The sequence below is a fragment of the Oncorhynchus keta genome, chromosome 19, assembly GCF_023373465.1.
Source record: "Oncorhynchus keta strain PuntledgeMale-10-30-2019 chromosome 19, Oket_V2, whole genome shotgun sequence".
Classification (NCBI taxonomy): Eukaryota; Metazoa; Chordata; class Actinopteri; order Salmoniformes; family Salmonidae; genus Oncorhynchus; species Oncorhynchus keta.
The window spans coordinates 4,088,836-4,105,780 of NC_068439.1; the positions used below are offsets into that span (position 1 = coordinate 4,088,836).

Consider the following 16,945-nt stretch of genomic DNA (forward strand, 5'->3'; position numbering starts at 1 on the left):
AGCTAGGTTAGCATACATTAGGTGTTGTATAGGAGACAGATCACTGTTTACAGACACAGCTAGGTTAGCATACATTATGTGTCGTGTAGGAGACAGATCACTGTTTACAGATCACTGTTTACAGACACAGCTGGGTTAGCATACATTGTGTGTTGTATAGGAGACAGATCACTGTTTACAGACACAGCTAGGTTAGCATACATTATGTGTTGTATAGGAGACAGATCACTGTTTACAGACACAGCTAGGTTAGCATACATTATGTGTCGTGTAGGAGACAGATCACTGTTTACAGACACAGCTGGGCTAGCATACATTGTTGTGTTGTATAGGAGACAGATCACTGTTTACAGACACAGCTAGGTTAGCATACATTATGTGTTGTATAGGAGACAGATCACTGTTTACAGACACAGCTAGGTTAGCATACATTATGTGTTGTATAGGAGACAGATCACTGCTTACAGTCAGCTGGGCTAGCATACATTAGGTGTTGTATAGGAGACAGATCACTGCTTACAGTCAGCTGGGCTAGCATACATTAGGTGTTGTATAGGAGACAGATCACTGCTTACAGACACAGCTAGGTTAGCATACATTAGGTGTTGTATAGGAGACAGATCACTGCTTACAGACACAGCTAGGTTAGCATACATTAGGTGTTGTATAGGAGACAGATCACTGCTTACAGACACAGCTAGGTTAGCATACATTATGTGTTGTATATGAGACAGATCACTGTTTACAGACACAGCTAGGTTAGCATACATTATGTGTTGTATAGGAGACAGATCACTGCTTACAGACACAGCTAGGTTAGCATACATTATGTGTTGTATTGGAGACATATCACTGCTTACAGACACAGCTGGGTTTCTTGGCTGACCACTGGTTGTTCTTCTGGCAGGTGATGTTCTTCTTTCCCACCAACTCAAATGCAGGGAGACACTCAAAGTGCAGCCTGTCCCCGTGGCGGAAACCTGTCCCCTCCCGCTTGCCGTAGGCCGGTATCCCTGGGTCGCCACAGCTGCCCTGGTCAATCTCTGAAGGAAAGAGACAAATAGATAGACAGGTAAGATAGTTACCTAAAATCAATGGTGGCTTTCCAGGTAAACTTTCAACATTTCAACTTTATTTTCCTGGACTAGACTGTAGTCTACATTGCACAGATTATAATATCTTGCAAATGCCTGTAGAAGTGTTTTACATCTCAGAAACCTCGGATAGAGAGATGAAATACCAACTAACACTAATGAGGATAAAGGTCAAAGATGATTCTTCTCACAAAATATTTGACAAAAATGAACTGTATCAATGATTCTGGGATCCCTAAAGCCAACACCTCATTCGGCCGCCTTTCGTTCCAGTTCTCTGCTGCCTGTGACTGAAACAAATTGCAAAAATCGCTGAAGTTGGAGACTTTTATCTCCCTCACCAACTTCAAACATCTGCTATCTGAGCAGCTAACCGATCGCTGCAGCTGTACATAGTCTATCGGTAAATAGCCCACCCATTTTTACCTACCTCATCCCCATACTGTTTTTATTTATTTACTTTTCTGCTCTTTTGCACACCAATATCTCTACCTGTACATGACCATCTGATCATTTATCACTCCAGTGTTAATCTGCAATATTGTAATTATTCCCCTACCTCCTCATGCCTTTTGCACACATTGTATATAGACTCTCTTTTTTTCTACTGTGTTATTGACTTGTTAATTGTTTACTCCATGTGTAACTGTGTTGTCTGTTCACACTGCTATGCTTTATCTTGGCCAGGTCGCAGTTGCAAATGAGAACTTGTTCTCAACTAGCCTACCTGGTTAAATAAAGGTGAAATAAAAAAAATAAAAAAATAAAAAATGTCTTTAGCCTAGTGGTTAGCGTGTAGAGGCGGAAGGTAGCCTAGTGGTTAGAGTGTAGAGGAGGCAGGTAGCCTAGTGTTTAGAGTGTAGTGGGAGGGGCAGGGGTAGCCTAGTGGTTAGAGTGGTGGAGAGGTGGCAGGTAGTCTAGTGGTTAGAGTGTAGAGGAGGCAGCGTAGCCTAGTGGTTAGAGTGTAGAGGTGGCAGGTAGCCTAGTGGTTAGAGTGTAGAGGAGGCAGGTAGCCTAGTGGTTAGAGTGGAGTGTAGAGGCGGCAGGGTAGCCTAGTGGTGGAGGTGGCAGGTAGTCTAGTGGTTAGAGTAGTGTAGAGGAGGCAGGTAGCCTAGTGGTGGTTAGTAGTCTAGTGGTTAGAGGTGGCAGGTAGCCTAGTGGTGGTTAGAGTGTTAGAGAGGAGGCAGGTAGCCTAGTCTAGTGGTTAGAGTGTAGATTGTAGAGGCAGGTAGCCTAGTGGTTAGAGTGTATTGGTGGCAGGTAGCCTAGTGGTTAGAGTGTAGAGGTGGCAGGTAGCCTAGTGGTTAGAGTGTAGAGGAGGCAGGTAGCCTAGCGGTTAGAGTGTAGAGGAGGCAGGTAGCCTAGCGGTTAGAGCGTTGGACTAGTAACCAAAAGGTTGTAAGATCGGATCCCCGAGGTAACAAGATAAAAATATGTCATTCTGAACAAGGCAGTTCACCCACTGTTCCTAGGCCGTCCTTGAAATTAACTATTTGTTCTTAACTGACTTGTAAAACTTTAGAAAAGAGGAGTGTTGACATTTTGGGGATTCTGAGTTTGGCCTAAAAACCCGGTATGCCTTTGTGATGCAAGTCCCCTGATATAATATAACTCCTTGAGTAGAGTTGAGTTAGGTTGGCTAACATGGTAGAGTTAGGTTGGCTAACATGGTAGAGTTGAGTTAGGTTGGCTAACATGGTAGAGTTAGGCTGGCTGACATGGTAGAGTTGAGTTAGGTTGGCTAACATGGTAGAGTTAGGTTGGCTAACATGGTAGAGTTGAGTTAGGCTGACTAACATGGCAGAGTTAGGCTGACTAACATGGCAGGCTGACTAACATGGCAGAGTTAGGTTGGCTAACATGGTAGAGTTGAGTTAGGTTGGCTAACATGGTAGAGTTTAGTTAGGTTGGCTAACATGGTAGAGTTAGGTTGGCTAACATGGTAGAGTTAGGCTGACTAACATGGTAGAGTTGAGTTAGGTTGGCTAACATGGTAGAGTTTAGTTAGGTTGGCTAACATGGTAGAGTTAGGTTGGCTAACATGGTAGAGTTAGGCTGACTAACATGGTAGAGTTGAGTTAGGTTGGCTAACATGGTAGAGTTTAGTTAGGTTGGCTAACATGGTAGAGTTAGGTTGGCTAACATGGTAGAGTTAGGCTGACTAACATGGTAGAGTTGAGTTAGGTTGGCTAACATGGTAGAGTTTAGTTAGGTTGGCTAACATGGTAGAGTTAGGCTGGCTAACATGGTAGAGTTGAGATAGGTTTCCTAACATGGTAGAGTTTAGTTAGGTTGGCTAACATGGTAGATTTTTTATCTAAAATAAACATGCCCCATTCAAGAAATGTAGAACCAGGAACAGATATAGCCCTTGGTTCTCCCCAGACCTGACTGCCCTTAACCAACACAAAAACATCCTATGGCGTTCTGCATTAGCATCGAACAGCCCCGTGATATGCAGCTGTTCAGGGAAGCTAGAAACCATTATACACAGGCAGTTAGAAAAGCCAAGGCTAGCTTTTTCAATCAGAAATTTGCTTCCTGCAACACTAACTCAAAAAAGTTCTGGGACACTGTAAAGTCCATGGAGAATAAGAACACCTCCTCCCAGCTGCCCACTGCACTGAAGATAGGAAACACTGTCACCACTGATAAATCCACCATAATTGAGAATTTCAATAAGCATTTTTCTACGGCTGGCCATGCTTTCCACCTGGCTACTCCTACCCCGGTCAACAGCACTGCACCCCCAACAGCAACTTGCCCAAGCCTTCCCCATTTCTCCTTCTCCCAAATCCATTCAGATGATGTTCTGAAAGAGCTGCAAAATCTGGACCCCTACAAATCAGCCGGGCTAGACAATCTAGACCCTTTCTAAAATTATCTGCCAAAATTGTTGCCACTCCTATTACTACTTGTTTATTTCACTTTTGTTTATTACTATTACCAGCCTGTTCAACCTCTCTTTCGTGTCGTCTGAGATTCCCAAAGATTGGAAAGCAGCTGCGGTCATCCCCTCTTCAAGGGGGGACACTCTTGACCCAAACTGCTACAGACCTATATCTATCCTACTGTAATGAATTTTTCCGAAGAGGAGAGGCGAAACGGATCAGAGGACCAATACGCGGCGTGGTAAGTGTCCATGGTTCTTTTAATACGTTAAGGTACACATGAACAACTGACTACAAAAAAACAAGAAATGTGAAAACTCAAAACAGTCCTATCTGGTACAAAGACAGAGACAGGAACAATCACCCACAAACACACAGTGAAACCCAGGCTACCCTAAGTATGATTCTCAATCAGAGACAACTAATGACACCTGCCTCTGATTGAGAACCATACTAGGCCGAAACATAGAAATACCCAAATCATAGAAAAACAAACATAGACTGCCCACCCAACTCACGCCCTGACCATACTAACTAAATACAAAAACACAGGAAATAAAGGTCCGAACGTGACACCTACCATGCCTTTCTAAGGTCTTCGAAAGCCAAGTCAACAAACAGATTACCAACCATTTCGAATCTCACCATACCTTCTCTGCTATGCAATCTGGTTTCAGAGCTAGTCATGGGTGCACCTCAGCCACGCTCAAGGTCCTAAACGATATCTTAACCGCCATCGATAAGAAACATTACTGTGCAGCCGTATTCATTGATCTGGCCAAGGCTTTCGACTCTGTCAATCACCACATCCTCATCGGCAGACTCGACAGCCTTGGTTTCTCAAATGATTGCCTCGCCTGGTTCACCAACTACTTCTCTGATAGAGTTCAGTGTGTCAAATCGGAGGGTCTGCTGTCCGTACCTCTGGCAGTCTCTATAGGGGTGCCACAGGGTTCAATTCTTGGACCGACTCTCTTCTCTGTATACATCAATGAGGTCGCTCTTGCTGCTGGTGAGTCCCTGATCCACCTCTACGCAGACGACACCATTCTGTATACTTCCGGCCCTTCTTTGGACACTGTGTTAACAACCCTCCAGGCAAGCTTCAATGCCATACAACTCTCCTTCCGTGGCCTCCAATTGCTGTTAAATACAAGTAAAACTAAATGCATGCTCTTCAACCGATCGCTACCTGCACCTACCCGCCTGTCCAACATCACAACTATGGATGGCTCTGACTTAGAATACGTGGACAACTACAAATACTTAGGTGTCTGGTTAGACTGTAAACTCTCCTTCCAGACCCATATCAAACATCTCCAATCCAAAGTTAAATCTAGAATTGGCTTCCTATTTCGCAACAAAGCATCCTTCACTCATGCTGCCAAATATACCCTTGTAAAACTGACCATCCTACCAATCCTCGACATTGGCGATGTCATTTACAAAATAGCCTCCAATACCCTACTCAACAAATTGGATGCAGTCTATCACAGTGCAATCCATTTTGTCACCAAAGCCCCAAATACTACCCACCATTGCGACCTGTACGCTCTCGTTGGGTGGCCCTCGCTTCATACTCGTCGCCAAACCCACTGGCTCCATGTCATCTTCAAGACCCTGCTAGGTAAAGTCCCCCCTTATCTCAGCTCGCTGGTCACCATAGCATCTCCCACCTGTAGCACACGCTCCAGCAGGTATATCTCTTCTCGTCACCCCCAAAACCAATTCTTTCTTTGGCCGCTCTCCTTCCAGTTCTCTGCTGCCAATGACTGGAACGAACTACAAAAATCTCTGAAACTGGAAACACTTATCTCCCTCACTAGCTTTAAGCACCAACTGTCAGCGCAGCTCACAGATTACTGCACCTGTACATAGCCCACCTATAATTTAGCCCAAACAACTACCTCTTTCCCAACTGTATTTAATTAATTAATTTATTTTGCTCCTTTGCACCCCATTATTTTTTCTACTTTGCACATTCTTCCATTGCAAAACTACCATTTGTAACGGCTTTCTTCCATCGAAAAGAGAGTCGGAACAAAATGCGGTGTGGTGGTTACTCATGTTCTTTAATGAAAATGAACGATACATGAAATAACTAAATATGCAAACAACAAACAAAACGCGAAAACCTATACAGCCTATCTTGTGACAACAAACACAGAGACAGGAACAATCACCCACGAAACACTCACAGAATATGGCTGCCTAAATATGGCTCCCAATCAGAGACAACGATAATCACCTGACTCTGATTGAGAACCGCCTCAGGCAGCCATAGACTACGTGAGACACCCCACAAAACCCCAAGACAAAAAAACACACCACAATAACCCATGTCACACCCTGGCCTGACCAAATAAATAAAGAAAACACAAAATACTATTACCAAGGCATGACACATTCCAGTGTTTTACTTGCTATATTGTATTTACTTTGCCACCATGGCCTTTTTGCCTTTACCTCCTTCTCACCTCATTTGCTCACATTGTATATAGACTTGTTTATACTGTATTATTAACTGTATGTTTGTTTGTCTGGTTAAATAAAGGTGAAATAAATAAATACATAAATACATGTTAGTTAGGTTGGCTAACATGGTAGAGTTGAGTTAGGCTGGCTAACATGGTAGAGTTAGGCTGGCTAACATGGTAGAGTTGAGTTAGGCTGGCTAACATGGTAGAGTTAGGCTGGCTAACATGGTAGAGTTGAGTTAGGCTGGCTAACATGGTAGAGTTAGGCTGGCTAACATGGTAGAGTTAGGTTGGCTAACATGGTAGAGTTGAGTTAGGCTGGCTAACATGGTAGAGTTAGGTTGGCTAACATGGTAGAGTTGAGTTAGGCTGGCTAACATGGTAGAGTTAGGCTGGCTAACATGGTAGAGTTAGGTTGGCTAACATGGTAGAGTTGAGTTAGGCTGGCTAACATGGTAGAGTTAGGTTGGCTAACATGGTAGAGTTGAGTTAGGTTGGCTAACATGGTAGAGTTTAGTTAGGTTGGCTAACATGGTAGAGTTAGGTTGGCTAACATGGTAGAGTTGGTAGAGAGTTAGGCTGGCTAACATGGTAGAGTTGAGTTAGGTTGGCTAACATGGTAGAGTTTAGTTAGGTTGGCTAACATGGTAGAGTTAGGTTGGCTAACATGGTAGAGTTAGGTTGGCTAACATGGTAGAGTTTAATTAGGTTGGCTAACATGGTAGAGTTAGGTTGGCTAACATGGTAGAGTTGAGTTAGGCTGGCTAACATGGTAGAGTAGAGTTAGGCTGGCTAACATGGTAGAGTTTAGTTAGGTTGGCTAACATAATAGCGTAGAGTGGAGTTGGCTAACATGGTAGAGTAGAGTGGAGTTGGCTAACATGGTAGAGTTGAGTTAGGTTGGCTAACATGATAGCGTAGAGTGGAGTTGGCTAACATGGTAGAGTTGAGTTAGGTTGGCTAACATGATAGCGTAGAGTGGAGTTGGCTAACATGGTAGAGTTGAGTTAGGTTGGCTAACATGGTAGAGTAGAGTGGAGTTGGCTAACATGGTAGAGTTGAGTTAGGCTGGCTAACATGGTAGAGTTGAGTTAGGTTGGCTAACATGGTAGAGTAGAGTTAGGTTGGCTAACATGGTAGAGTTAGGTTGGCTGTGGGTGTAATGTTTAGTGTTAATTGTAATTGTTTATTTCAATTTTGTTTATTAATTACGTCACTTGCTTTGACAATGTTAACATATGTTTCCCATGGCTATCAAGCCCTTAAATTGAAAATTGAAAGAGAGAGAGAGAGAGAGAGAGAGAGAGAGAGAGAGAGAGAGAGAGAGAGAGAGAGAGAGAGAGAGAGAGAGACAGAGAGAGAGAGGCAGAGAGACAGAGACAGAGAGACAGAGAGAGAGAGAGAGAGAGAGAGAGAGAGAGACAGAGAGAGAGAGAGAGAGAGAGAGAGAGAGAGGTTGTAGAATGTGTTGAAGGTTTCTCTGTGCTCTAGTTTCTAACTAGGATTACATCACAGGTATGGCAAGTCAGACAAGCTAAAACCTCTTCTTTTAACCTTTAGGTATCTCTCTTCTCTCTTCCCCTTTCTCCTTCATCCTCGTACATCTCTCCCTCCTTTCCAATTATTTACCTGATCTCTCCTCCTATTCATCTCTCTATCTCTATCTATTCTATCTATCATATCTATCTATCTATCTATCTATCTATCTATCTATCTTCATCTCTTTCTCTCCCTTCCTCTATCTATCTATCTATCTCATCTCTTTCTCTCCCTTCCTCTTCCTTGTCTTCTCCACCCAGTCAGAACCCACATAGTCAGAACCCAGTCAGAACACACTCTCTCTCTCCTCTCTCTGTCTTTCTTCTCTCTCTGTGTCTCTCGCACTCTCGCTCTTCCTGTCTCTCTCGTCTCTCTCTTTCTCACTCTCTGCAGGTGCACTCCTCCCTTCGCTGTGTGATAAACACTCGGCCTGCGACGAGGAGCTGACGTGCACTATCACACGCTGACCCACATTCTTTAGTCTTTACACACACACACACACACACACACACACACACACACACACACACACACACACACACACACACACACACACACACACACACACACACACACACACACACACACACACACACACACACACACACACACACACACACACACCCTTCAGTCCTTTCATCATCCAATGAGTTATGCAACCCTCACTCTCCCCCTTCCTGGTTTTCCAGGGTGCTGCAGATGGAATCCGGAGAACTCCCGGTGAGGAATCTGTAACGGAACATCGGAAACAGGAAGCAGATGGGAGAAATAAGCCCATCCATCCATGGAAGGGTGGTAAAGACTCTAATGAGCTTTTAAAAACACACCAGGGGATCTGAAACTGCGAGATAAATCCACAGCTGATTTAATGACTGTGATTTTATTAACACATATTTAGAGTCTACGATGTGGAGATTAGCATCCTAAGGGACTCACCACCTATGGATTTCTAAATATAGGAATTCTCTCCTGTTGTGTTCGTTTCTTGTTAATTTATTCTTTGTTCCCGGTCCAAAATGGCAGCCCCATTACAGCTGATTATAAATCCATAATAATACATATATTATCAAATAATGTTGTGTTACATCTTTTTATCAACTATTTGATATTTATGGCCTGTAGGCCTCATTGACCTGCGCTCATACAACTCGTTATTGAGTAAAAAAGCATAATGTATGAATTATTTAGACTAAAACAAATACTCAGATGAAACATATTGTGCTATTTATCACAGACTACTTTGTGTCAAAGTTTAACAAGGACTCTCTCCTCCTCACCAGTGTCATGATCAAAGATATGATCAAGAGCCTCACATGCAGTATATCGTTTGGTCATTGTGCTGCCACAGAATGAATTGTGATCAAGAGCCTCACATACAGTATATCGTTTGGTCATTGTGTTGCCACAGAATGAATTGTGATCAAGAGCCTCACATACAGTATATCGTTTGGTCATTGTGTTGCCACAGAATGAATTGTGATCAAGGCTTGGTCAAATTTAATGAACAAATAATGAAAGGGCTTGCAATCAGTTGTCTGAAGTACAGTTGAAGTGGGAAGTTTACATACACCTTAGACAAATATATTTACATTCAGTTTTTTACTTTATTTTTTTCATTTTTTATTTTTATTTTATTTTTTAATTCCTGACATTTAATCTTAGAAAAAAATCCTGGCAGTAGGTCAGTTATTTTAAGAATGTGAAATGTCAGAATGATAGTGGAGAGAATGATTGATTTATTTCAGCTTTTATTTCTTTCATCACATTCCCACTGGGTCAGAAGTTTACATACACTCAATTAGTATTTGGTCGCATTGCCATTAAATTATTTAACTTGGGTCAAACGTTTCTGGTAGCCTTCCACAAGCTTCCCACAATAAATTGGGTGAATTTTTGCCTATTCCCCTGACAGAGCTGGCGTAACTGAGTCAGGTTTGTAGGCCTCCTTGCTCACACACACTTTTTCAGTTCTGTCCACAAATGTTCTATAGGATTGAGGTCGGGGCTTTGTGATGGCCACTCCAAAACCTTGATTTTTGTTGTCCTTAAGCCGTTTTGCCACAACTTTGGAAGTATGCTTGGGGTCATTGTCCATTTCGAAGACCCATTGATCATTTGGACCCATTTGTGACCAAGCTTTAACTTCCTGACTGATGTCTTGAGATGTTGCTTCAATATATCCACATAATGTTCCTCCCTCATGATGCCATCTATTTTGTGAAGTGCACCAGTCCCTCCTTCAGCAAAGCACCCCACAACATGTTGCTTCCACCCCCGTGCTTCACGGTTGGGATGGTGTTCTTCAGCTTGCAAGCATCCCCCTTCCTCCAAACATAACAATGGTCATTATTGCCAAACAGAGGACATTTCTTCAAAAAAGTTTGATCTTAGTCCCCATGTGTAGTTGCAAACTGTCGTCTGGCTTTTTATGCCGGTTTTGGAGCTGTGTCTTCTTCCTTGCTGAGCAGCCTTTCAGGTTATGTCGACATAGGACTCATTTTACTGTGGATATAGATACTTTTGTAACAGTTTCCTCCAGCATCTTCACAAGGTCCTTTGCTGTTGTTTTCCATTTACTCCCCCACCTCACCCTGTTACTGCAGAGGTAGACTACCATCCCCCCACCTCACCCTGTTACTGCAGAGGTAGACTACCATCCCTCACCCTGTTAGTGCTGAGGTAGACTACCATCCCTCACCCTGTTAGTGCTGAGGTAGACTACCATCCCTCACCTGTTACTGCTGAGGTAGACTACCATCCCTCACCTCACCCTGTTACTGCTGAGGTAGACTACCATCCCTCACCTGTTACTGCAGAGGTAGACTACCATCCCCCCTCACCCTGTTACTGCAGAGGTAGACTACCATCACTCACCCTGTTACTGCTGAGGTAGACTACCATCCCCCACCTCACCCTGTTAGTGCAGAGGTAGAGTACCATCCCTCACCCTGTTACTGCTGAGGTAGACTACCATCACTCACCCTGTTACTGCTGAGGTAGACTACCATCCCCCCACCTCACCCTGTTACTGCTGAGGTAGACTACCATCCCTCACCCTGTTACTGCTGAGGTAGACTACCATCCCTCACCCTGTTACTGCTGAGGTAGACTACCATCCCTCACCCTGTTACTGCTGAGGTAGACTACCATCCCTCACCCTGTTACTGCTGAGGTAGACTACCATTCCTCACCCTGTTACTGCTGAGGTAGACTACCACCCCTCACCTCACCCTGTTACTGCTGAGGTAGACTACCATCCCTCACCCTGTTACTGCTGAGGTAGACTACCACCCCCACCTCACCCTGTTACTGCTGAGGTAGACTACCATCCCTCACCCTGTTACTGCAGAGGTAGACTACCATCCCTCACCCTGTTACTGCTGAGGTAGACTACCATCCCTCACCCTGTTACTGCTGAGGTAGACTACCACCCCTCACCTCACCCTGTTACTGCTGAGGTAGACTACCATCCCCCCACCTCACCCTGTTACTGCTGAGGTAGACTACCATCCCTCACCCTGTTACTGCTGAGGTAGACTACCATCCCTCACCCTGTTACTGCTGAGGTAGACTACCATCCCTCACCCTGTTACTGCTGAGGTAGACTACCATCCCTCACCCTGTTACTGCTGAGGTAGACTACCATCCCTCACCCTGTTACTGCTGAGGTAGACTACCATCCCTCACCCCTGTTACTGCAGAGGTAGACTACCATCCCTCACCCTGTTACTGCAGAGGTAGACTACCATCCCTCACCCTGTTACTGCAGAGGTAGACTACCATCCCTCACCCTGTTACTGCTGAGGTAGACTACCATCCCTCACCCTGTTACTGCTGAGGTAGACTACCATCACTCACCCTGTTACTGCTGAAAGACTACCTGCTCAGCAGGTTACTGCTGATTTGGTACCTACAAACAAGCAAGATCTCCCTCACAGACCGGTCCTCTGTCCTCCAGGTTACCTGTATTAATGGCACCTGTTTGAACTTGTTATCAGTATAAAAGACACCTGTCCACACCCTCAAACAGTCACACTCCATCCCCACCCTGGCCAAGACCAAAGAGCTGTCAAAGGACACCAGAAACAAAATGGTAGACCTGCACCAGGCTGGGAAGACTGAATATGCCCCAGGTAAGCAGCTTGGTTTGAAGAAATCAACTGTGGGAGATTATGAAATGGAAGACATACAAAACCACTGATAATCTCCTGATCTGGGGCTACCATCCAAGATCTCACCCTGGGGTCAAAATGATCACAAGAAGGTAGCAAAACTCCCAGAACCACACGGGCGGACCTAGTGAATGACCTGCAGAGAGCTGGGACCAAATCCCTCACCATCCGTTACTGCTGAGGGACTCAAATCCTCAGTGCCCTGTCCCCCTGCTTAAGCCAATACATGTCCAGGCCCTGTCTGAAGTTTGCTAGAGAGCATTTGGATGATCCAGAAGAAGATTGGTTAATGTCATATGGTCAGATGAATCCCTCAAAATATTACTTTTTGGTAAAAACATCAACTTGTCGTGTTTGGAGGACAAAGAATGCTGAGGTCCAAAGACACCATCCCTACTGTTAAGCATGGGGTGGGAAACATCATCCTTTAGGGCTGTTTTTCTGCAAAGGGACCAGGACGACTGATCCGTGTAAAGGAAAGAATGAATGGGGCCATGTATCTGTGAGATGCTGAGGTGAAAACCTCCTCCCATCAGCAAGGTCATTGAAGATGAAATCCCTGGGTCTTTCAGCATGACAATGATTCCAAACCACCACCTGGGCAACAAAGAAGTGCTGAGGTAGACTACCATTTCAGGTCCTGGAGTGGCCTAGACAGTCTCCAGATCTCACCCCATAGAAAATATTTGAGGAGTTGAAAGTCCATGTTGCCCAGCAACAGCCCCAAAACATCACTGCTCTAGAGGAGATCTGCTGAGGAATAGACTACCAAATACCCTGCAACAGTGTGTAGAAAACCATGCTTTTACACCTGCATTGTTTGCTGTTTGGGGTTTTAGGCATGGGTTTCTGTACAGCACTTTGAGATATCAGCTGATGTAGAAGGGCTATATAAATACATTTGATTTGATTTGATTTGAAGACTTACAGAAAACATTTGACCTCTTGTCATTGCCAACAAAGGGTATATAACAAAGTATTGAGATAAACTTTTGTTATTGACCAAATACTTATTTTCCACCATATTTTGCAAATAAATTCATTAACAATCCTACAATGTGATTTTCTGGATTTTTTCCCTCATTTTGTCTGTCATGGTTGAAGTGTACCTATGATGAAAATTACAGGCCTCCCTCATCTTTTTAAGAGGGAGAACTACAATTGGTGGCTGACTAAATACTTTTTGCCCCACTGTATACAGGAAGTACCAGTACCAGATCAATGTGGAGCTATATACAGGAAGTATATACAGGAAGTATATACAGGAAGTTATGCAGAGGAGAGTACCAGATCAATGTGTTTGTGTAACAGCAACTTTTACTGTGATTGCTTTCAATTAAAAGGTCAAAAATAAACAAAATCCCAAAGAATAATTAACTATGACTGAGTGGAAATGTCCTGTATTTACCTAATCATGAGACCAAACCACCACACAAGTCAGAGTTATCATAAAGTCCATCTTTAATTATATGAGCTCCATCACAACCCTGTGACTCTGAGATCAATTCAGTGTCTATAAACAAATTCTCCGAAAGTGCTTACACATTGCAACTGAGATCCTTTATAGCAAAGACACACATAGTCAGACAGCATTGGCTATAAATGATCGTTCAGCTTTGTCTCCTAAACTATGTTCTTATCTCGCTCTTGGTAGCACTCAGGACCAAAAACAAAACCTCATCGACAGGCATATATCAAATACACCCCTTCCTGGACAAGATCACAGAGACACAGTGACTGGCACACAGACTTTGTGGAGCCAAGAGATAATTGGTTCCCCCTCAATCATCCCTTCACATGGTTTAAAAGATGTGTTTACATATGAAGACAAGCTTGACCTCTGCCCTCTCTGCGGCCCAAGTAACTGACCCCAGGACAGAGTACAGATAACTGCAAATGGCCATCACTATAGTACAACAAGATACATTCTAAATGACAAGTAACTGACAAGCATATAATGAAAAATAAAACATCTTATCTATGTTACCCAACTATTCTGATACATCCCCAACAGTGGGTGTAGTGGATGGGTGTGGGTGTGTGGATGGGTGTGGGTGTGGGTGTGGGTGTGTGGATCCCTGGGTGTGGGTGTGTGGATGGGTGTGGGTGTGTGGATGGGTCCCCCCACCTGGATGGGTGTTACTGCTGAGGTAGACTACCATCCTGGGTGGGTGTGGGTGTGAGGTGGATACCATCCCTGGATGGGTGTTACTGCTGAGGTAGACTACCATGTGGGTGTCACCCTGTTACTGCTGAGGTAGGGGTGGGTGTGTGGATGGGTGTTGGGGTGTGGATGGGTGTGGGACTGTGGATCCTGTGGGTGTTGGATGGGTGTGGGTGTGGGTGTACCATCCCTGGGTGTGTTACTGCTGAGGTAGACTACCATCCCTGTGGGTGTTGGACTGGGCTGAGGTAGACTGTGGATGGTGTCACCCTGTTGGGTGCTGGGTGTGGGTGTGGGTGTGCCCCATCACCCTGTTACTGCTGGATGGGTAGACTACCATGTGTGGATGGGTGTTACTGCTGAGGTGGATACCATGGGTGTGGGTGTGTGGATGGGTGTGGGTGTGGGTGTGTGGATGGGTGTGGGTGTGTGGATGGGTGTTGTGTGGAGGTAGACTGTGGGTGTGTGGATGGGTGTGGGTTGGGTGTGTGGATGGGTGTAGTGTGTGGATCCCTGTGGGTGTTGGAGTGTGAGGTAGATACCATCCCTGTGGGTGTGGGTGCTGAGTGTGGGTGTGTGGATGGGTGTGGGTGTGTGGATGGGTGTGGGTGTGGGTACCATGGATCACCCTGGGTTGGGTGTGTGGATGGGTAGGGTGTGGGTCCCTGGACCCTGTTGTGCTGTGGGTAGACTGGATGGGTCACCCTGTTGGATGGGTGTGGGTAGGGTACCATGTGTCATGGGTCACCCTGTGGGTACTGTGGATGGGTGTGACTACCATCCCTCACTGTGGGTGTGGGTGTCACCCTGTTACTGCTGAGGTAGGGTACCATGTGGATGGGTGTGGGTGTTGGATGGGTGTGGGTAGACTACCATGTGTGGATGGGTGTGGGTGTGTGGACTGGTGTGGGTAGACTACCATGTGTGGATGGGTGTGGGTGTGGGTGTGTGGATGGGTGTGGGTGTTGGGTGTGGGAATTAGACTACCATCCCTCATGGGTGTTGGATGGGTGTGGGTGTGGGTGTGGGTGTGTGGATGGGTGTGGGTGTGGGTAGTGTGGATCCCTCACCCTGTTGTGGATGGGTGTGGGTACCATCCCTGGAAGGGTGTGGGTGTGGTGAGGTAGACTGGAAGGGTGTGGGTGTGGGTTGGGTGTGTGGATGGGTAGGGTGTGGGTGTGTGGACCTGGGTGTGGGTGTGGGTGTGTGGATGGGTGTGGGTACCATGTGTGGATGGGTCACCCTGTGGGTGTGGGTGTGTGGATGGGTGTGGGTGTGGGTGTGTGGATGGGTGTTGTGGGTGTGGGTGTGTGGATGGGTGTGGGTGTGGGTGTGTGGATGGGTGTGGGTGTGGGTGTGTACCATGGGTGTGTGGACCCTGGGTGTACTGTGGGTGTGGGTGTGTGGATGGGTGTCACCCTGTTACTGGGTGTGGGTGTGTGGATACCATGTGGGTGTGTGGATGGGTGTGGGTGTGGGTGTGGGGTGGGTGTGTGGATGGGTGTGGGTGTTGTGTGGGTGTGGGTAGACTACCATGGGTGTGGGTGTGTGGATGGGTGTGGGTGTTGGATGGCTGTGGGTAGACTACCATGGGTGTGGGTGTTATGGGTGAGGTGACTGGGTGTGTGGATGGGTGTGGGTGTGGGTAGTGTGGATCCCTGGGTGTGGGTGTGTGGAAGGGTGTGGGTGTAGTGTGGGTGTGTCAGGGTGTGTTGGGTGTGGGTGACTGGATGGGTGTGGGTGTGGGTGTGGGTGTCACCCTGATGGGGTAGACTGTGGATGGGTGTGGGTGTGGGTGTGTGGATGTGTGGGTGTGGACTAGGATGGGTGTGGGTCACCCTGTTGGATGCAGTGGGGGGTGTGTGGATGGGTGTGGGTGTTGGACTGGGTGTGAGGTAGACTACCATCCCCACCTGGGTGTGGGTGTTATGTGTGAGGTGGGTGTGTGGATGGGTGTGGGTGTGTGGATGGGTGTGGGTAGGTGTGTGGATGGGTGTGGTGTGGGTGTTGGATGGGTGTGAGTGTGGGGTGTGGATGGGTGTGGGTGTGTGGATGGGTGTGGGTGTGGATCCCTCATGGGTTGGGTGCTGGGTGTGACTACCATGGGTGTGGGTGTTGGATGCTGTGGGGTGGGTGTGTGGATGGGTGTGGGTGTGGGTGTCATGGGTGTTACTGGGTGTGTGGATACCATCCCCCACCTGTGGGTGTGTGGATGGGTGTGGGTGTGGGGTGTGTGGATGGGTGTGGGTGTGGGTGTGTGGATGGGTGTGGGTGACTGGGTGTATGGATGGGTGTTGTGGGTGTGGTCCACCTGGCCATGCTGCTGCTCCAGTTTCAACTGTTCTGCCTGATTAGACCATGCTGGTCATTTATGACCATTTGAACATCTTGGTCATGTTCTGTTATAATCTCTACCCTGGCACAGCCAGAAGAGGACTGGCCATCCCCCACATCACCCGGTTCCTCTCTAGGTTTCTTCCTATTTTGGCCTTTCTGGGAGTTTTTCCTAGCCACCCTTTTACACCTGCATTGTTTGCTGTTTGGGGTTTTAGGCTGGGTTTCTCACAGCACTTTGAGATACTGCTGAGGTAGAACTATATAAATAAAT

General features: G+C 46.1%; 1 protein-coding gene across 1 annotated transcript in view; it reads right to left on the minus strand.

Annotated features, from left to right (window-relative positions):
* LOC118378371 (CUB and sushi domain-containing protein 1-like) overlaps positions 1-16,945 on the minus strand; it is a 926,375-nt gene that overhangs the window by 502,845 nt on the left and 406,585 nt on the right. Inside the window, 1 exon segment of the mRNA XM_052471760.1 lies at positions 861-1,043. Coding sequence (XP_052327720.1) covers positions 861-1,043 — 183 coding nt within the window.